At 42.4% G+C, this 21,246-nt stretch overlaps 1 protein-coding gene across 2 annotated transcripts; it reads left to right on the top strand.

Annotated features, from left to right (window-relative positions):
• Positions 1-192: 192 nt before the first annotated feature.
• Positions 193-19,225, top strand: LOC113021024 (ras-related protein Rab-37). 2 transcript variants are annotated; one of them, XM_026165410.1, is made up of 10 exons: positions 193-347; positions 4,917-5,009; positions 9,814-9,924; positions 12,416-12,457; positions 14,096-14,162; positions 14,302-14,354; positions 14,767-14,832; positions 15,573-15,629; positions 15,711-15,787; positions 18,523-19,225. In XM_026165410.1, exons 1-10 carry the CDS (start codon positions 207-209, stop codon positions 18,623-18,625), a joined length of 810 nt encoding a protein of 269 aa, XP_026021195.1. In that variant the 5' UTR covers positions 193-206; the 3' UTR covers positions 18,626-19,225. The 2 variants fall into 2 exon arrangements, with proteins under 2 accessions (XP_026021195.1, XP_026021194.1); XM_026165409.1 differs by lacking the exons at positions 193-347; positions 4,917-5,009 and adding an exon at positions 8,176-8,857.
• The last annotated feature ends 2,021 nt before the right edge of the window (positions 19,226-21,246 follow it).

Genomic DNA, 21,246 nt, shown 5'->3' with positions numbered 1-21,246 from the left:
AAATATTTAGTTTCAACATAATTATACATCGTAGCATGGTGATATAAACCATCCAGGGGTGAAGGAGACATGCAGAGAAGGTGGGGTGGAGGAATTAAGACAGGGCGATAAAAAGGATGGAGAGGAAGCATAAACGTTTAGTTCACCTCTAGGACTTCACCTGCTTTTTGGTTAGGAGCTGATAATTACTATTTAATAGAAAGTGGATGGACGACAGCTGGGATACACACAGGATGAATGAGCGGTGGAAGATGGTTTCCTCGGACAGCGCGTACATGTCATCCACAGAGGATGGACAGACGCCCACGGCCATCACCTACCCTTATAATGAAGAACTAACACACAAGGTATTTATGTAACTATATTAAAAATGATGCGGGAAACTAACAATATACAAAGTGAAATTACAGATTACCACAGAAAAAAATATAAAATCTTAATTTACTTTTAAATTAACTTTCAAAAGGATGTGCTTTTTTAAATAATTAACTATTCTTTCCACAGTGACTCCTTCTGTGTCATTTTCTGGAAACATCTGTACCCAACAATAATCTAATAGCTCAGTGATCTAATGCCACCCAATATAACCTCCCTGTAGTACTAGGGGGTTATGGGAGTGCAGTGTGTCATGATTTATGAGTGTGAATGGATGAATGCGACATGTTGGATAAAATTAAAAAACTAAAAGCGCTGTCTAAGAACTGTAAAGAGCACATCACTTAATGTTCACCACCAATTTCGCGTTAGTCAGCAGGATAACTTCTGGACTTTGTCACAATCACAGGAGCTGCACAGTTTTAACTAAAGACAAAGCAAGTGAAATCCTGTTTATTGTCTCCGATTGTGGGCATTTCTTGCAGATAGTCTAATGGTTTAATCGCTCTGAATGCTCCGTAATTCCATTACTGGATATGTGTGAAACAAGTATTTATTATGGTAAGCCAAGAACAAGCTCCTGCTTCCTCACTAATTGAATTCATGGATGCATTTGCTGTTTTGCCGAGTTCTAGCCTGCCAGCAGCCCCAGCACATACTACATACTGATTGTTCCAATTTTGTTTGCAGGCTGCACTGAGCCAGTTGGCTCTCAACTCTTTAAATATCCAGTAAATGTTGAAGTCCTACATGAAAACGTGTGACAAGAAACTGCTTTGGCGAGAAAGTAGAAAATAAAATATGCACTGTAAAAGCAAAAACCTGCAGTCTTTTCAGCGTTTTACCAGAAGGAACGTGGGGTGATGTGCTCTCTCTTTTGGATGTTCAGTTTGAGCTCGAATTTTAATCTCATCATGGAAAGACCTCTGCAGTGTAGCAACGCTGTCACAACTAGTTTGACAAAATGTCAAATTTGGCTCCGGCAAAAGCACCAAATATGCCGAAACGTATGTGGGATTCTGCTGGCCTCTAAAGCTGTCCTGGGTCTCCTCAGTGTCAGGGTTCAGACAGGTCTCTGAAAAAGCTGTAGTTACCCCCCCACCTCCCGCTTTATAACATCCACACCACCAGTCTCCTGTGCTTTGACTTCTGTTTCATGGCTGCTCTCGTCTCCAGCGTCAGTCCTGAAAATGCTGCCAGCATGCTGACATCAAAATTTCATGTAGGTGGTATGAAATAGTAATCTGATGGTTTCCGAGGGGGCCGCACACTACATCTAACCTGGTCTGCATTGTTTCTACTTCAGGTGCTCATACCTGCTCTCTCTTTGAAAGGGATGCAAGCAAACACTTTATGTTATATCTGCTATTGCAGACTAAAAGCATCCTGCTCCGGAGTTTCCATCAAAAGGAAGCACGCTGGAGAGCGAGGGAGCCACGTAGCCTCAGATGTTCGGCTTGCATGTCACCTTGTTAGATTTTTAATGTGGGGAGCAAATTGAATGTGCAGAACATGAATATCGGTGTTTAAAGTGAGGAGTACAGAGGCTGCCTGCTGTCACGCTGCACTCTATCTGAGCTCCTTGACACTGCAGATAAGAAGCAGGCGGTGGAGTCTGGCCTGCTGGAGGAGGAGGAGGGTGAGGAGGACTTCTGTGTATGGAGAGGCGGTGGGGTGAGTAATGTCAATAAAGAAGGCAAGCATCTGCTGCCAAGGACCTCAAGGCTGGGTACTCTAGAAGCCAGGGAGACAATAACCATGGTGACAAGGCCAGTTGTTGCCAGAGCTGCGGTGGCAAGTCAGATGGCAGCTGGGGTGATGGATGACCCTCAGCAAACAGAGCCAGCGGCCGTTTCTGTGGCGCTGCGTCTTGCTTTTGTGCGTGCGTCAAATTCTCGGTCTGAAACGTGTACAAGAACATTTCACACCTGCATGACATCTTAAAGTATGTTTGCGTGAGATCTTTTCAGTTAAATTAAGCTGGCAGTAAAATAACAAATCAAGTAAAACTGCAGTATTACCACCAAAATGTTTTTGTTCCAAAGAAACGTGTCCCCTGTAGGACCCTAATGTGGTAATTTAGCTATTCTCAAAGCCAACACCCTGAAAATCCTTCCACCCAAATATTAAATCTTCACTCTAATCAAATTACAAGAGAGATTACGTTGGCTCACCTGCAGTACCTTGGAAGGCCATTAGGGGGCCCTGGCTCTCTCTTTGGGAATCACTACTGTGTTAACGAGTTGTGCTTCCCACCTGAGCTTCTGGTGAAACTGCTGCCGAAGCATATTTTTTTTAAAATCAACATTATGTTGCAAAGAAATAGTAAAATTTAAAAGAGCAAACTATTACGCATAATTTATGGACATCTGTGGTTTGATTTCTTTGCATGTGTGGATTGGATGGGTTGTTAAGACTGTGAGAATTTCATTTCAACGGCAGCTTTAGAAATAGATTTACTTAGAAAACCGCTGACGTGTTCAGTTCTTATTTTACCTGCTGTATCTTCCTGGTGAGATGATGGTAGTATTACACATCAAGGTTGTTATAGTTAACTAAAACTAAACTGAAACTAAATGGGAAACAAGATTTTATAAATAAAAACATATTTATATTACAGCTTGTGAGTCCACTGCTTTTAAAATATGTGTTTTTATTGTAATACCTGCACTGATTTTAATAAATCTTACCTCTAGTATGATTTACAATATACAACAACACCTAAAAAGACTAGAACTCACACTGAAGGTAATAAAAACTAAACTAAAACTAAAGATTTTGAACCAATGAACTAAAACAAACAATCAAAAAATAACTGAAACTAAACCGAACTAAAACTAGCAGGTCAATATGAAATAAAAGTTCAAAAATATGAAAAAATACAAAACTATGATGACTCTGCTGCCCAGACCCTTAGAATATATTTAGATTTAAAACCTCCACATGTGACATTTTTGTGGTGTTTCTATAGATCCACTGTAATCTGTAATGCATATGTAACACGATGCAGTGGGGGAGATAATTGATGTTGAGTCCTGGGTTCAAATCCAGCCTGGGGCCTTTCTGTATGCAGTTTGAATGGATGGTTGTCTGTTTGTGTAATCCCTGTGATGGACAGGTTAGCTGGGATAGACTCCAAACTCTAATTTGGAAAAGCAGAAGAAAATTAATAGATTCCACTTATTTTTAAGATATCCTAACCTGATGCTAAGAAGTTGTTTTGCTAAACTGTAACTTGCCTGAACTAAAATTAGTTGGTGACACTTTATAAAGCGGCGCATGAACACAAGAAATTTCAACGTATTTTATTTGAAATTATGATGTAATTATATTTACCTACAAATACTTAAAGTTAGATGAACTAGAATAAGGGGATAACAAGTCTGGCTTTTACACAAAAAGATATTACTATGCTGTGAGTACATTTAAGTGCAATTTCATGGTAATTTTGCAAGAAAACCAAATTATTTCCCCATCTTACATCCTAAATATGCTGTACTTTTCAGGGCACGGGCTGTATTATGAAGTGCATTCATCTCACCTGAATATCCGTTAGGTTAATGTACGTGATCGATGTTTTATTACTCAACAGTCCTTTTATGTATACTACAAATGTGACGAAGACTGTTCTCCCTGACCAGCTTAAAGTGAAAATAAATGTGTGTGACCTATTAGAGAGCCAAAGTTAAGCCACTCCATAATATGACCTGCACCCTGAAAAGTACAGTGTAGTTACAATGTAAGATGGGGAAATACACTTTATTTTTCCACAAAATTAATATATTATTCAACACTTTACTGAAAGAATAGTTTGTTTCCTGTGAAATTTCCGTAGGTATGCAATACTTAAAGTTAATCAAATTATTTTGGCACATTGCACACTACTTAAAATGAGTTATACACAACTTAAATGTACTCACAGCATAGTCATTTCTTTATTTCATGTAAACACCTGACCTTTTACCCCTTTATTCTAGTGTAGCTACCTGTAAGTATTTGTAGGTAAATATAATTATATTGTAGTTTCAAATAAAAGACACTAAAATACCATGTAATTACAGGGTAATTACACCTTTAGTCACGGGCTGTATTATAAAGTGTTACCTGTTGGTTAACACCTCTGTATCCAAAGCTCTTTACTTTGATGAGCTGTACTTAGGTTAACAGTTAGAACTGAAGTGAATCTGTGATGTCTAAGAGAAAAATGGGAGTAACAGAGAGATAGTGGCACCATAAGGGTACAGGAGCAGATGTGAGGCATCAGTCTGAGACGTGAGCACGGATCTCGCACACATAACCCGATTACATTCCTGCTTCACCGGTGTCCATTGTGCTTCCCTCTTTTTGCTGTTATTGACTCCCAGCTCCGGCTGTCACACAGCATCATGGAGCACAGAGCTCCACACTGAGCAGCCTATGAACACACGCATTGTCCTACACCGCCTGTGCCCACACAGCGCAGGGCCTCGGGCGACAAGTAGAAGCTGCAGCGCTGAAGCCTGCATGATGTTGCCTCTGTTTCTCTGTAAATCTGTCTGCAGACCATCCTGGTGGGGGACAGCGGAGTGGGCAAGACCTCCCTGCTGGTTCAGTTTGACCAGGGCAAGTTCATCGCAGGGTCCTTCACCTCCACCGTGGGCATCGGCTTCACGGTGAGTCCACTTTTCATGTCCACCGCTCACCCCACCCACTCTTTGTTCTGGCTCACTCATACTTCTGCCTTGCTCGCCCGTGTGTCTGTGTGTGTGTATATATGTGTATGCTTTCTCTCCCTCCTCCTCCCACCTCATTAAGCCGCTGACTTCACCCGAGTGTTGAGGGAGATGTCACCGTGATGGGCTGTTTGCACTAAAGTCGTGACATTTGCTGCGAAGCAAATCTTCTCTGTTTGGGTGCTAGGGAGTGTTTGACTCCTTCGGTATGTGTCAGTGAAGTGCGACGTGAATCAGCGGCGCTTCTCCAGTGCACCAATGTTGCATTTTATCACTGCATTCATTATAATCCTTACCACACTGCAGGGGTTAAGGATTATAGTCAATGATGCCAATGCTACAATTGAAATTACTATCAGGAGAGCACAAGCGATGGATGCTGAGGCGTGCAGGCTATTTGCTGCTGGATGTTTGTTGCAAAGATGCTTCCAACAAGACTGATTTGATGCTTTGTGACATTTTTTTTTTTTTTTTTTTTTTTTTCGTGGCTGAGGGTCAGGCTGGGTGACAAGTGAAGGCCAAAAGAGACAAACAGGAGGCATGCATGGCTTAGTCTGGTGGATTTTTTCCCCCTTGTTGCCACACTGATGATAACTTTGGCTTTGTGTCATTGCCATTAGTGCAGCGCAAAGGAGGGGGAAAATCTGCGGGAAAGTAGAAAACTGGCTTTGGCATTGCACATTTGCATAAGTTTGCAGAAATGTATGATCTAAGGTTCAAACGCCCTGCAGAAAGATGCACTACAAAAATAAATAGATAAATAAATAAATCTCCTGGAAGCGTAAGTGTGCTGGATTAAAGTCAGGGGTGAGACAGGGTGTGCAAAAAGTGCCTTTCATTGGGTGTCTGCAGGCGACACTTTGAAAGGACCTGGCTGAGATGATCAGCAAGGTGGAAATTCAGGCAGTTGTGCTGAGCTGGCCGGAACAAATTGAGATTTAAAGCTTTTTCAGTCTCTGCGTTCAGATATTTTAGACATGTCTTCTCTTCATAAGCCGTAAAGCAGTGAACCGGGGGGAAAAATGGGCACGCAGGAACTGGTAACTGACAGTTTATCTGATACGATCTGAAATGTTAAATTGACTCATTTTCCTCAGCTGCACCTCCAACGTGCTGCTCTGACACGGCTCCGTCATGTCAGTTAGTGAGTGTTTTTTCCACGTGGAGTAATTTGTTGAGAGTGAGAGACGCGAGTTCTTTGATGAGAACTGTGCAGGTTTGATTTAAATTACTATAACTGAGCAAATAAAGCAACACGACAAAAGTGGCACGAGGTAAAAAAAAAAAAAAGAAGACTTGCACAGAGCTGTGAAAGTATTTGCCACCTACCTGATTTCTTAGCTTTTTTTGTACATTTGCCAAACTTAAATGTTTCAGATCATCAAACAAGTTTTTTTTAAATGGTGATTTAATTGGTGGAGGGGAAAAAAAAGTTATCCAAACTTACCTGGCCTTGTGTGAAAAAGTAATTGCCCTCTAAACCTAATAACTGGCTGTGCCACTCTTAGTAGCAAGAACTGCAATCAAGTGTTTGTGATAACTGACAGTGAATCTTTCACACAATAGAAGGAATTTTGGCCCAGATTTGTTTTAATTCAGCCACACTGGAGGGTTTTCAAGCACGAACAGCCTATTTAAGGTCATGACTTTGACTAGGCCAATCCAAAAGCTTAATTTTGATGTTTTTAAGACATTTTAAGACATTTAAGACATCATTGTCTTGCTCCAGAACTCAAGGGCCTTTCAGCTTCAGGGGACAAACTCATGGTCAGAAAATATCCTTCAGGATTTTCTAGTAGAGAGCAGAATTCATTGTTCCAACATTTGCAACAAGTTGTTTAACTTTGTGTTTTTTTGGTCAGCAGTGGTTTTCTCCATAGATCCCAGTCGCTTTTGTATTGTTGAATCATGAACTCTGAATTTAACTGAGGCAAATGAGGCCTGCAGTTCTTTAGATGTTGTTCTGGGTTCTTTGTGACCTGAATGAATCGCTGATGCGCTCCTGCAGTCCGTTTTTGTTGGCAAGAAATTTATGGGAAGATTCAATATAAGTTTTCCCCCTTTGTGGTTCACTGGAGTCCCACAGCCTTAGAAATATCTTTGTAACCCTTTACAGACTGATACATGTCAGTGACTTTGTTTTTCAGCTGTTCTTTTTAGAAATCTGTTGCATCATCTAAGGAGCCTGGAAAGGAAAGTGACTGGACTTTTTGCTTTTCTTTCCAAGCTCGTTAGAGTCCTGTGACCTGGATGACTGACAAACCAGACAGACATATTGCGTTTTGAAATCTTTTAGCCTGCTTCAGTTTGTCAGACAGCTTCTGTTTCATTGATTTCTTTATCCAACATGTCTGGCAGTAATCAGGCCTGGGTGTGGCTTTCAGCTCTCCAAGAAAAAACAATGTGGTTAACCACAGTTAACTCATGATTTAACAAAGGATCACACGCAGCCACGAAGATTGGGGTCGCTTCCCCCCCCAAAAATGAATTAAATCTCCATTTTAAAAAGAAACTCGGAAGTAAAACAGGAAACAAATGCGGACACAGACGGCTAGGATGCCAACTACAAAACCACGACATGCCCAGCTCCATGTTTTCTCATTATGTTAATGCAAGAGGGGGAGACGCTGCTGCCGCTGACGGGGACTCATGAGCTCATATGTGTGAGCGGCAGATCGCATGTCAGTTACGTAACATAAATGATCTGTGACCGTGCCGCCTTTAGTCCCGTCTGAGCGCGGAGAGTCTCCTCTCCGAACGGCAGGTGGAGACAAACACTGTCTGCTGCTGTAGCTGGAAACTGGGAGGACAACTGGTCGATCAAGAAGGCGCAAGAATAACAAAAGACTCAAACCAGTTTAACAAGACTCGATAGAATGTCCCAGGATAACAAAAAAAGAATGTTTGTAAAAATTGGGCACATATTAGGTTTTGGTGTGTGCGCAGGGATGTTGATGGTGGTGTAAATGAACAGCCAAGTATGATTTGTGGATCTTTAAACTAGTAGTCCGTCCACCTCTCACCTGTGCGTGTGCGTGTGGATGGAGTGGGGTGTGGCGGGGGGGGGGGGGGGGGGGGTGATCCTCTCGATCGAGCACCACCACCTGTGGCAGATGAGTCAGCCGTCAGCGCGTCTGACCCCCGCGGCTCCAATGTCAGCGTGAAAGACACAGCATCGTCCGCGGAGCCGCCGTCGACGTCCTCGCATAGCTGCTCAGTTAATGATCTGCCCACGCCACGATGCACCGCTCTGCTCTGAACAATCACACTAATGTTTCCGCCTGCTTGTCATCACTGCCTTCTCCTTGACTGCTGGATGGCGCCGCTGCAGCTGATGTTTAAGTTTTGACCGTCTTCTTCCGCGTCTTCTCACAGTGCGCGAGTTGAGGTGTGATTTTTTTCTCCTCCTTTCTTCACTTGGGAAGGTGATCCTTTCGTGGCCACACGCAGTATGCGAGCAGAGGTGGAGGTTGGCGGACACTGGGACTGAGTTGGCGGAGATCTCGCTGGAGGCTCTTTGCGCGTCTTTCTTCCTGTTTTTTTGTTTTTGTTTTGTTTTCTTGGACACCTTCGGAGATCGGAACTGTTTGGGGTTTTTAATTTTTAATTTTGGAAGGGGGGAAGGCTCTTTAGCCTGCGCTCTTTCCCTTGGCACTGCGATGTCCACGAGAAAGGCATCGTTGACGGAGAAGCAGGCAAAAAACGGCACATCAAAATATGTCTTGGAGAGATGCGCGTCTATTAACGAGTATTACGATATTGCCTTCAAGGTGTGTATTTCCGTCTTGTTGTGTCTGTGTTCGGGGGGGCTTGTTTTGCCTTTTTTGTGGTGCTACAGTTGGAACAGGTGTGTACATTTATTGCACTGTGACAGCTGGGTGTACCTTCAGCAGCAGCGACACGACTATTGACTTTTCACATGTGCAGCGCTCACTGGTGATCACAAGCGAGAGAGAGAAAAGAAATGCAATCTGAAGGCTCTGCCTTTTAGCAGGCCATTATTTTTTTTACAGTTTGCATAATGACAGCATAGCAGACAAGTCATCCACCCGGTTTGGTGCTGAATAAGCCTTTCTTTGAGGAGGCTCTAAATCCTCGTCCGCCCAGATGTTTGCAGAGGGTGTACTTGTTGCTCCTCACAGCTTCTGCTGAATGAGAGCCGCCCAGGTTTTTCACACTGTTCCATCAACTCACAGAGACGGCAGCAAAACTTGCATTCAAGTGCAACTCTGTTAGCCCGTGCGCATTTGCATGGCGTGCTTTTTCTTTTATTGAAGCAGCCATGACTCGGTGTAAGCAATGCGTAATATTTTCACCTTCATGCTGCTGGATTGATTGTACAATTACGCACCCCCGTTGTTGTAATTATATTGATTGGAAAGGGGTGCCTGCTGGAAAGAAAATGAAAAAAAAAATGACGAGAGTAAAATTACAGAGTTGGCTGATCACATCTTAACCCCCCCAGTACTTGCAAAGTGTCACATCCTGGTGGCGGCTAAGTCAACACTGTAGTGTACTGTGGCTTGATACATGATATACTGCACAGCGTGGTCGTGGGTGTCAAACTGTATGATTCCAGCTGTGAAATGTTCATGCAGTGTGTTTAATGCAACGCACATCTGTCGGTTTATTTTTGTGTCAATGGGTTTTTGTTTTGTTTGTTTGTTTTGATCAGCTGTAACCTGTTGTCCCCTCTTCTTCTTCTTTGGTGGTGGGTTTGCTCTAGGTGATGTTGCTGGGAGATTCGGCCGTGGGGAAGACATGCCTCTTGGTGCGCTTCAAAGATGGGGCATTTCTGGGAGGCAACTTTATAGCCACCGTTGGAATAGACTTTAGGGTGAGAGAGATTCTGTAGAAGTCACCCAATAAACCATAATGATGCTCAATTTCTCTATGAGCCTTTCCGTGTGTGTGTGGGTGTGTGTGTGTGTGTGTGTGTGTGTGTCAGTATTCTTGTTAATCATATGAAGCAATAACTTACGTGTGCAAAAACAACCTAATACTATCCGCAAAGCAACAAAAACAACAGTAATCTGTCTGTTAACGAGCGACATCGACCCAATTATCACCCTGCAGTTTCTGCGAGGAACACTTCGTCATTCTGCGTTGATAGCACCAAATGTACAAAAAAATATCAGTGGAGTTCACAGACCACTTGTGCTGTTAGGCTGCGGACTGCTTCATAAATGTCTTGGCAGATGCCTGCCCACGTCCCTGTCTCCTGGAAAGATTGGCTGCAGCTCAGCTCAGTCCTGGAGGAGTCACCATGCTGACAGACGAGCTCTTATTCACACACACCTCGTGTGCGCGCACACACACACAACCCACACAGTGCTGGATTTGATGCAAACGGGCAAATGTGCTGCTCGGACCGAGTGGACAGGCTCACCCTCAGCATCCGAGTTATCCTCCAATCAGAGCAAAGCACTCTCACTAATGGCAAGTCAAGTAGGGGGTTGGATGGGTAGGTGGGTGGGTGGGGGTGGTTCGAGGAGGAAATTGTGCTGCATTAGCCAAAGTGATGTATTGTCTTCTCTGGATGGAGGTGCAGACACGAAGGAGCGTAATGGATGTCTGACAGGTACACGACGCATCAGCATCTCTCACTCTGCCTCCCCTCGCTCAGCAACAAGTGCTGCAGCCAATTCATAAAATGCATCAACACCGATCAACACTTGCATTCGTTTGTAGTGTCAGACTGAGGGCCTGGCAGAGAGTCACCTTTTGCTGTCACATTTGGGAGAAAGGTGAAAAGGTTGTCTCATACGCATGCACAGGCAGACAGGCAGTGTGTTGTTGTAGCTTGTAACATGGCCGGTCTATTTTCGGCATGCTTCCTTGTAGCAGTTACTCAGCATGCGGGCTCCTCTCACGTCATAATTTTGTGGGGGGGAGAAAATGGAAACCCATGGCAACTAATGCAGGGGTTCAACCATGTCCATTCCGCCAAAAGCAGACGATTCAGCAGGTGGCAGCTCGTTGCTGCCAGTGACAGCCTTGCACACGTCATAGAGGTTTCGTTATTTGTGTTTCTGTGCGGCGTTTGTGTTATGTTTTTCTGTCTTTTTTCTTTTTCTTTTTGACGTGCGTACTTCCGTGCTTTTGCAGGAAAGGCAGGGAGCGTTTGAGATGACCTGTCACTGATATGAAGTTTCAGACTGATTAAGGAAGTGCACTCGCGAGTCATACTTCCTTCGTGTCGTGGTGGTTTTTGCAGTACATGCTTGAAATATGCATATGACCTGGTTTCGTCCTGCAGGTCACGGTGGCATGAAAACCCCCCTCAAACTCTCCCTTTACCCCCATGATGCAACGCACTGCAGAACTCTTGTTGTTTGCTCCTCTTTTGCACCCTTCCCAAAAATCTGTTTTCAACAGATTTTCTACAGATTTCAAAAATCTGTAGTCTTTTTTTGTTGTTGTTTGTTTTAGCGAAGGTGGCCAGATCATCCAAACATCCATAGTATCGATACGAATGTTGGTACTGGTATTGGATCGATACTAGTGCAACAGGATCGATATATCCATATTTTGTTTCTAGCCTCAGTTCAGTATTAAAACCTCTGAATTTTATTTAAATAATTAATTTATATATATATATATATATATATATATATATATATATATATATATATATATATATATATATATATATAAACCTCCAACTTCAAGCATGCACTATATTCACAGATTTCACATAGATGAAAGTGTAAAATGTGTGTTTTGTTGTATCAATCTATTATTGTGGAAAACAAAACTCATTAGCGTTCATTAAAATGTGTTCCCAGACTGATGTCATAAATCATGACACGCTGCTCTCACCTCCTGTCTTTATGGGTTAAAAGTATCGATACTGGAACTGGTATCTGCAATAATGGCCCTGTATTTACTCGTTATCGGATCAGTACCAAAATTTGCAGCATCTTAATCACAGCACTATTTTTTTTAGCCGGGTCGCCTAAACTATTTTAGACAGATCTTTTCTTTTCTTTTCTTTTTTAAAAACAGGAAATCAGAGGGCACCCCTACAGGGCGGCAGGAAATTAACGGGGGAGTCCGTTGTTCTGCTGCCAGTCCTCTTTCTCACTGTTGTGTAATTAAGTCTCTTATCCCAAAGACCTCGCTGTTGTGTGGGTGTTGCAAATTACTTTCCCTGCCAGCATTCAAATCCACTTTTAGTCGCCTTGTTTCTTTTTGTCACACGCTGAGTCCATGAGCTTTTTTGGTCCGCTGTGATGTTCGTCATTCATTTCTGTGCCATTTCCGCAGCACTCCAGTCTCTAAACATATGGTGACTTGTCTCACGCAGACTCTCCTTGTTTTCTTAGAATAAAGTGGTGGATGTCGACAACCTGAAAGTCAAGCTACAGGTGAGAGCGTTGCACCTTGTCGATGTCTGCCTGCATTTCACCTCATCGCATGACAGCTCCTCTTTCATCCCTCAAGCAGCTTTAATGGCCTCAGCTTTAGGTTCACCTCAGTTCATCCAGGGTGGGAGATGATAGAGAATCCAAAATTACCTGGAAAAGAAAAAGTGATTTCTCCATTTAAATGAAATCTGTGATTTTAACCACTGTTAAAGATATCCAGTTAAAGATATTGTGTTAGTAAAAAGGGATTTGGGGTTTTATTCCGGCAGCATGCTGTTGGCACACAGTCCCCCAAAACATGGCAGTCTATCATTATGACCTGTTCATTCAACACTGAGTGGGAGGCAACAGATTTAGACGCCTCTGCTATCTTAGCCTCTCTTCTTTTGCAAGCATTATACATTAGGGGAAAAAAATCCTGTGATTAATCCCAAAATAGACGTAATGAGTTACAGCAGAAAATCTAAAGTCTCAGAAAGGTTCAGAGACTTCAAAGGGGCTGGATGAATTGCAGCAGGTGGATAGGATGTATTCAACATTTCCTCATACCATTTATTTGACATTACAAATCATTTGTGACGTGCTTCGCTCTTTGATTTGTGTTTTGGAAACACTGGGGTTTTTAAAAAAAGCATATAGCTTAATATTATATTTTAACCTACATAGTAGCTCAGGAAGTTCAGAAGCAGCCCTACAACCTGCCAACATGCTGAATTAACAGAAACACCATATGTCTATATACAAACAACTAAATTAATTTCATTTGATATTGAACTAAATGCTGAGAAATGCCTAGAATATAGTCAAATATAGTAAAAATGCAGGATTTATTTAAGGATGTATTCAAGAAAACAGCTGCTACACTAGGCCAACTAATTTAGCAGTTTCTCTACTAGAGCCAGTAATTTTGCAAGACAATGAGCTAAATGGCCAAGCTGGTCATTTATTATAATTATATTCCCGGGCCGCTTCATTAGGTACACCTGTTCAGCTGCTCTTGTAACGCAAATATGTAATCATCCAATCACATGGCAGCAACATTTAGGCATGTAGAGTTGGTTAGGGCGACATGCTCAAATCGAGCATCAGAATGTGGAAGATAGATGCTTAAAAGTGACTTTGAACGTGGTATGTTTGTTGGTGCCAGATGGGCTGGACTGTAGTGCAGCGGCCTCCACAATCACCAGATCTCAATCCAACCGAGCACCTTTGGGATGTGGTGGAAGGGGAGACTCACATCAATGACATGCAGCCGACAAATCTGCAGCAACTGTGTGATGCTATCATGTCAACATGAATCCAAACTTCTGAGGAATATTTGCAGCACCTTCATGAATTGAGGCAGATCTGAGGGTCCAATCCGGTAATAGCAAGGTGTACCTAATGAAGTGACCAGTGAGCAAAAAGCTACAAAAATACAAAGTTTAGCTTTATCAGCAAGCTTTAACTTCTAACTTCAACTACTCAGATTCTGGATTTGAATCAAATCTTCACGCTTTACTGCGTTAGAGCTTTGTGGAGAGGTATTATCGCTCGCAGTGCGTGCTGCTGACAACAAGCTGTCTTGTATTTCGTGAGGGTGGATCAGGATGCACACCAGTGTTTGCATACCATGTATCTGTGTGCTTTGTTACCCAGATCTGGGATACAGCCGGCCAAGAGAGATTCCGCAGTGTAACGCACGCCTACTACAGAGATGCCCAAGGTAACCTTTGCATTTTTATGTATTTTACTTCCTCATGCTCTCCGTGTGGGGGAAGGTCTAGAGTAGGTAATGAAGCAAAGCAGTGTGTGTGTTCACCTATGAAAGAGTAGCCCTTTTTTAAATGTTTCCTTTCTCACAGCGTTACTCCTGCTTTATGATATCACCAGCAAGCCATCATTTGACAACATCAGGGTAAGACTTTCTCAGATTACTTTCCCCCTAGTGCTTTCGCTGCCTCTGCCTCTCATTGCTCCTCTCTGCTCTGTGTTTATTTTCACTTCCTGCTCCCAAGCCCCCTCAAGCTGAACGTTAAACTCTATTTACATGCAAAGTACTGCGGGGGCCCGTAGCGTCTTCTCTCTTTAGAATGACAAGATGTTATCATTTGCTTGGTTACACAGTTTCAATAATGAAAAGCAATAAAAACATTCAAGGACAAGAGTGACTCAGTGACGCCATGATTGATTGGAGGGTGGTAATAACGCACTGCTCAGGAGGAACAGCAGAGCGCTTGCTTCATCTGGTGGTGTTTGCTTCTTCTTTTTTTTTTAATTGACCAATATCCTCCTCCTCCTCTGACTGTCTATCTTTTCTACTTTTGAAGGCTTGGCTGACTGAAATACACGAGCATGCCCAGAAGGATGTGGTCATCATGTTGCTCGGCAACAAGGTGAGCATAGCTTCCGTTTAGTGTTACATAAAAGATTAGGAGCATAACAAGTCCTTTGCACAATTTTAACACGCCGTTGTCACATTTTGTCACACATGCACGAATGCAAACTCTTAATCTCTTAACATAACGTTTACAAGCGCACAAATTGATGTCCTGATCGTGTTGCTGTGTGTCTCCTCTGATTTGTGTGCTTTTAATGTGCACACCTGTGCACACAGAGACGGCCTGTTTTCAAATTTGTCGCTTTCATCCATCATCCGGTGTTATTCCATCATCATGACTATTAAGGATACATTCATCCAAAAACAGTGCCTCACTAAACTGCTGTTGCTTTGCTTCAAGCGGCCGATGCATTGAATATTTCCTGCAAAGCGCTTCTGGTGATGAAAAGAGACATTTTCCTGTCTCACTGCAACAGCAGTCATTGCTAATATATCTAAAAGCTCCCTCTGGTGGCTCAGAGAAAACTCACTCGTCTCAAGGGTCTTAGATGTCACGTAGCAGCAGCTCAGATTGTTTGCTGTGAAAGCAGCAGGACTGGTGGCATCGGTCTTCTGCTGGAGGTGGAGATTCTGACATTTCACCAGTCTGAAGGAGATCTGGCTCACCAGCTGGCGGCCCGGCTGCCAGATAAGAGACAGGACGTGCCGGCTGACGAGATGTAGCGGATGGCATGGTGAATCTGTGACCCGTCACCTACACTGTGATGACTTGTTTTTCCGTTTGCTGTCTTACAGTCAGACATGGCTGCAGAGAGGGTCGTGAAGACGGAGGACGGGGAGAAGCTGGCCAAGGTAATGCGTGACATTTTCAAGTGGTTATGTTCTCCACAGCAGAGGAGAGTCTTTACTCTTCTAATGTTTTTTCCATCTCAGGAATATGGAGTACCATTCATGGAGACCAGTGCCAAGACCGGAGTCAATGTGGACCTGGCTTTTCAAGCTATAGGAAAGTAAGTTTTAAACCTCCTGTAATCAATACCTATGTGTACACAATGGATGAGATTACATTATGTAATGGAAATTAGTTGACCGAAGCGAAGAACCCACTTCGGTGTAGGTCAGCTGATAATTTTTGGTTTTATAGAATGTGGCTTTGAAGATTTAGTTGGCTGTCAGCATGCACATAGCATCATCTTACCAGGTAAAGCACCAATATGTCTGCCTAATGTGATAACAGGCAGTTTTGTTGCCATGGTAGCATAGTAGGGTAATTATGTTATTCTTTTTTAAATTTTTCGGGCTATCCTCAAGTCTTAAAAGGAGCAAATAATGCAGGTTTAAGAGATGTATGATCGAATGCTAATGTTAATATTATAATTGTGTTTTATTTTCCCCCACTATGCGTAAAAAAGCCTAAACTCCACCTAATTTCCAGTTAAAAGAAAAATATAATCTGACTAAAATAATCACTGATCACTAACCCTAACCCAAGAAGAAAATAATGCAAAGCCAACAAATAAATTAAATGGGTGATGGGGAGTTTTGGACATACCAAGTCAGAGTTCTGTTGCAGTTATGAGCATGAGATGCATGTTTTGAATACTTTTGGTCTGCTGCTCTTTGTCTTTTTTGGAACAGGGTGTTTGCAATATGGGAAAAAGAAATCCCACAACATTTAATTTTTTAAACAATATGCTGCCGTTGTGGGGTGAGTTTAACCATAACCTCATCCAGTAGCTTTGGGATAAACTGGATCATAGACTACAGTGGTATTTGTGGCTGAATTTGAATCCTTTGAGCCAGTTTATAAACTCTAATGGGATCGATTCCCAGAAGAGTCTATGCTCATGTAATAGCTTATTAATGTCCATAGTTTTAGAATAACATCTTTAATGGCCACATATGGGTAGGATATCTGAGCATCAATACACTTTTAGCCTTCTAGTGTATTTAGTGTTGTATTCTGATCTCAGAATGGACTAAAGGTTTATTTAAAAAACGACCTTGTACTCAGTCTAAAAAGTAAACTAAAAAGACACTGCACAGAATATACATATCAGCAAAAAAGGTAGATCTAGTTATTGTAAAGTTTTTACTTTTGTAGCTATAGTTTATCAGTCATACATTTTATTTCTGGGTCTCATAGCTGTTTCATTCATTTTGCCATGTGGGGAGTCTGTAGATAACACTTTTGATTACCTAAATAAAAAAATGAGTCATTTTTTAGCTTATTTAATGGAACAAAGAGAATGTTGTATTCATAAATATACACTGATTAATGTGTAACGTCTGTCAGGGTGTCCAAAGCCGACACTGTTAGATCCACTTCGAAGACTGTTTCGCTAACAGCAGCTAACAGAAACGCCTACAGACAGAAAAGTTCAGGATATCCTCAAAAACTCACCTCAGTTTTGCTGTCATCAGACAGCAGTGAGCTTTAGTGACTCACTCGCTTGCATCAGACCCCTTTCACAAAGTTTTACAGCTACCAGAGTAAATGCACGTGGACACCCAGCATATTGACACCTGAGGTAAACACACTCACTACAGATAAACACCAGCCAGAGGTGTTTGTCCCACAGGGGCCACCGTAGCTAGGAATATGCACTTAATTGGAAGGGGTAAGAAAACAGACTTCAATTGACTGCAATCTGGAACTTACTGAAATCTAGTGGTGAGATTTTACACACCATACCTTTAAATTTTGCAACTATACCCCTTCTTGTGTGCCTCTGCACCACTTCCACCACTTGCCTGGAAGTAGCCTATTTGTCAATTTCACCACCGACCTCAAACTTGCAAAAACTAAGAAAAGAGAAGAAAACAAAGAAAACAGGCCCAGATTTGATGTTGAGGATCATTAGTGGCCATGAAAGCTGGACGACCAATGCTGGCCTTGCAAACACAATCAACATTTGGCTTACTTCTCTTTTCTGAATAAAAAATGAAGTCGCAGGGTCAATCATCGCTGATGACATCTCATATGTTAGACTTCAAAAGCTATTCTCCTTTTAAAGACAGAACCCTTTGCAGTACGAACTGAATATAAATTGCACTAAATTCTGCATGTTTTTGTGCTCGGTCCACAAAGGTAACAAACTAATGAATTCTCTTCAGCTCGGGTCATGCTTGTGGAATAATGAACGGTGAGATTTCACATGAGGGTTGTTATCCGCTCCATGCATACGCCTGACCTCTGTTGTTTACTCTGATGTTCTCCTCTCGGTTATGTGGTTGTTGTTTTTTTCTTCTCTGTCTCAGACTTTAAATTGATGCAATCAAGCCTTCCTCTTCAACTACTGCAAACCACTGGTTTTTGTTTAGTTTGTTGTTTGCTCCTGTTGTCTATAATTATTATTAGTATGAGACTTTTTGCATGTCAGGCTTCCTCTGGACTCTAAATAATAAGTGTGTGATTGCTGTATTTTAATGAGTTACTGACTGGAAGCAAATCTACAAAAGGTTCACATGAAGTCTGCAATGACGGCTTATAACGTGTGCTTCCAGACCTGCAAATGAAACTAATGCCGGTGATTTGTAATGCTGATGTGATGGCAGTCTTAAGTGGATGTCAGATTAAATGATAGCACGCCTGAGGCATTCTGATAAAATCTCAGAACACGGAGATCCTGATACGTTTCTCTTCGTTTCTCATATTCTTTATTTGCTCAGCCTGTCTGTGCTCCATCCCACACATCCGCCACCTCTGCATCTAACTTCCTGCATCTCTCTCTTTCTCTATCAGGGAGCTGAAGCACAGAGCGACGCAGCAGCCAAATGAGCCCAAGTTCCAGATACACGACTACATCGAGTCTCAGAAGCACAAGACTGGCTGTTGTGGCCCGTAGCTGATGCTGATAATCTGGCAGCGAGAGACACATACAGATAAAGAAATGTGGAGGGAGGGAAAGTTTAAAAAAAAGAAAAGAAAAAAAAAAGGCTGGTCTCTCTTATGAAAGCCAATCCCTGCACCAAAACCTGAGAAGCAGACGTCCTCGTCTTCGCTCCACCGAGCTTTCGGCTGAATGAAAGTGAATCTGGATTGGTTGCCATCCCCTATTTGAAATGTGAATTTCTACCTTTTATGTCACGTGTAGAGATATTTGTGGGTTTTTTTGTGGTGACAGTTGTATCAAAGCTACCAGTCAGAAGTTGCGGACTGAAACGCTATATCCATCTGCAGGGATGGGACGAATGAACAGGTTAAACAACCGCTGGTGCCGGCGATTGCCAGCGTGGATATAGCATTTCATTGCTGCACAACTCTGAGCTTGTTTAATCCCAGTTATATCAGGCTGTGAACAGAATCCTTTTTTGGCCTTACAGTCTTTTAAATCTTTAAGTGAGTCTGAGTCTCACGATGAGATTGTAGCTAAAATGATCCCATCTGTTCACATCTGTACTGCTGTTAGATAGAATAAAGCCAACGTTTGGAGGGCGTTTACCCACTCTGTGTCTGTCTGTACATTCAATTCAGGGCCAGTGACACGCCATCCCGAGTACTGTATGTGTAACTATAGACAGTGGGATTATTTCCACTGTTCCCTCCACATGCACCACTCACACACAGCAACAGCACTCCCCCTCACACAACTATTGTCGTGTCCCCTTCGGTGGTGGATGTCGGTGTGTGTAGCCTGTAGCGAAGCTGTATTTGTGCATCACTTTTCTTTGTACGCTGTTCTTTGCTCATTATGAACGTTTGCTCGTCAGACTTGCTCTGTGTCACATTTGTCCTCTCTTGAGAGGTTGTCACGGTGATCACAAAGTGCCATGAAAAAGTGCTTTGTTGTCATACGATCTATAAAAATATATATATATTTTGTAATGTACGTGCTGCTGCTTTATTGAAGTCTGGCTCGTCTGCGTTTCTGTGTGTGTGTGTGTGTGTGTGTGTGTGTGTGTGTGTGTGTGTGTGTGTGTGTGTGTGTGTGTGTGTGTGCTTGAGTGGGAGTCGCTGACAAACGGCAAGATGTGCTGCAGTTAATGAGCCACTGTGTGGCAGCAGCTGCCCTGTTTATTCTCCAACATGCACAGCTAGAGAAAATAAAGTGTTTTATCAATCAGGTAGATAACTGTACACATGTTAATAACTGTGGATTTGTGAGTGTGTTTTATGATGTTACTGTATGTAGGCAAGCTTTTTGCGAAAGGATGCTCAGGATCTGTGTGGTTGCACAGGTTAGATGGACTAGTGCACTGGGGTGATGCGAGAAGACATGAAATACTTAAGAACACAGTCGTGATTCACTGTACACCTGAAGGCGGCTCACATCCATCTACAGTATGACTCACTTAGCAGACCCACTGAGGCTTTCGGTCCTTTCTTGTGGAAATAAAAGTGCATTATTTGAGCGACTTTCCATCACCAACTTGAACCCACTGCTGCACGTGGTCAGCATACTGCTGAGAGCTTCTGCGTCTGTCCTCTTATCAGGGCTGGCAGCATTCTCGGCTAAGAAGTCAAATCCTGCCCGAGGTTTTAGCTGAGCAGCTTCCTGTCAGGATTTATTTTCACTGCCATGTCACTTATATCTCTGAGATGAGTTTGGGGTGACAGTGGAGTTGAAAACTGATGCTGATTATTGTTGACAGACGATCGCATAGCCAGAAGTTGGACTTTAGGAGTACTTGAAAGTCGATGCAGGGCTCCTAAAATGCCCAGTTTGTTCACATTGATCATTTAAATCACGGTCATCTCCAGCTTCACCTGTTTTTACTGGATTCCACTCGGGTACTTTAGCATGACTTAACTTTCTTTGGATTGGTTGCCCCTCGCAAACAGCAGGTGGGTGGGGCATCTGTGCTCACAGACAGAGCAGTGTGCATGAGATGACCATACGGAGTACATTCACTCTCTTTGACGTCATACAGAGACAAAAGCAGGAAACAAAATATTTGAAGCTGAGCATTTAGAGCAATCTTTGCTCTCTAGGACTATCTGCACATATGCAGACTTCATTATTTGAGTCTGCCAAAGGAAAGTCCCCTTAAGTCCGATCTGGTGAGTCAGAGAGTCATAACTAGGTCTTGTCTGGTTACTAATTTGAGGTCGCAAGTCTTTATCAACCCCCCAAACACTCTCATTAAAAACAGTATACGGTATCCTGCAGGGACATCAAACTCATCTCAGTGTGGGCCACACACAGCCCATGTGATGTTAAGTGGGTCAGACCAGTAAAACTCTCTCTACTTCAATGTAAAGAAGTTTAACTGAACATTCAATACCTGAAATATCCTAATATAAGAAAAAAAAAGTGATTTCAACAGTATGTATTGATTTGTCTACACAATAAAGAAATAATTAAAAATAGAAATACTTAAAAGCAAATTTAAAAATAATTAAATGTGTCAGCATGATTCTTTGGAAAAAATAAAGAAAATAAGTTGAAAAAATTAATTTAGTTGCTCAATGACCAAACAAATTTCTACAGGAACTTTTCAGTGATTTAATTGTTCCTCTATTACT

The sequence above is a fragment of the Astatotilapia calliptera genome, chromosome 4 (assembly GCF_900246225.1).
Source record: "Astatotilapia calliptera chromosome 4, fAstCal1.2, whole genome shotgun sequence".
In the NCBI taxonomy this organism is placed as follows: Eukaryota; Metazoa; Chordata; class Actinopteri; order Cichliformes; family Cichlidae; genus Astatotilapia; species Astatotilapia calliptera.
This window is presented reverse-complemented; position numbering and strand designations above follow the sequence as displayed.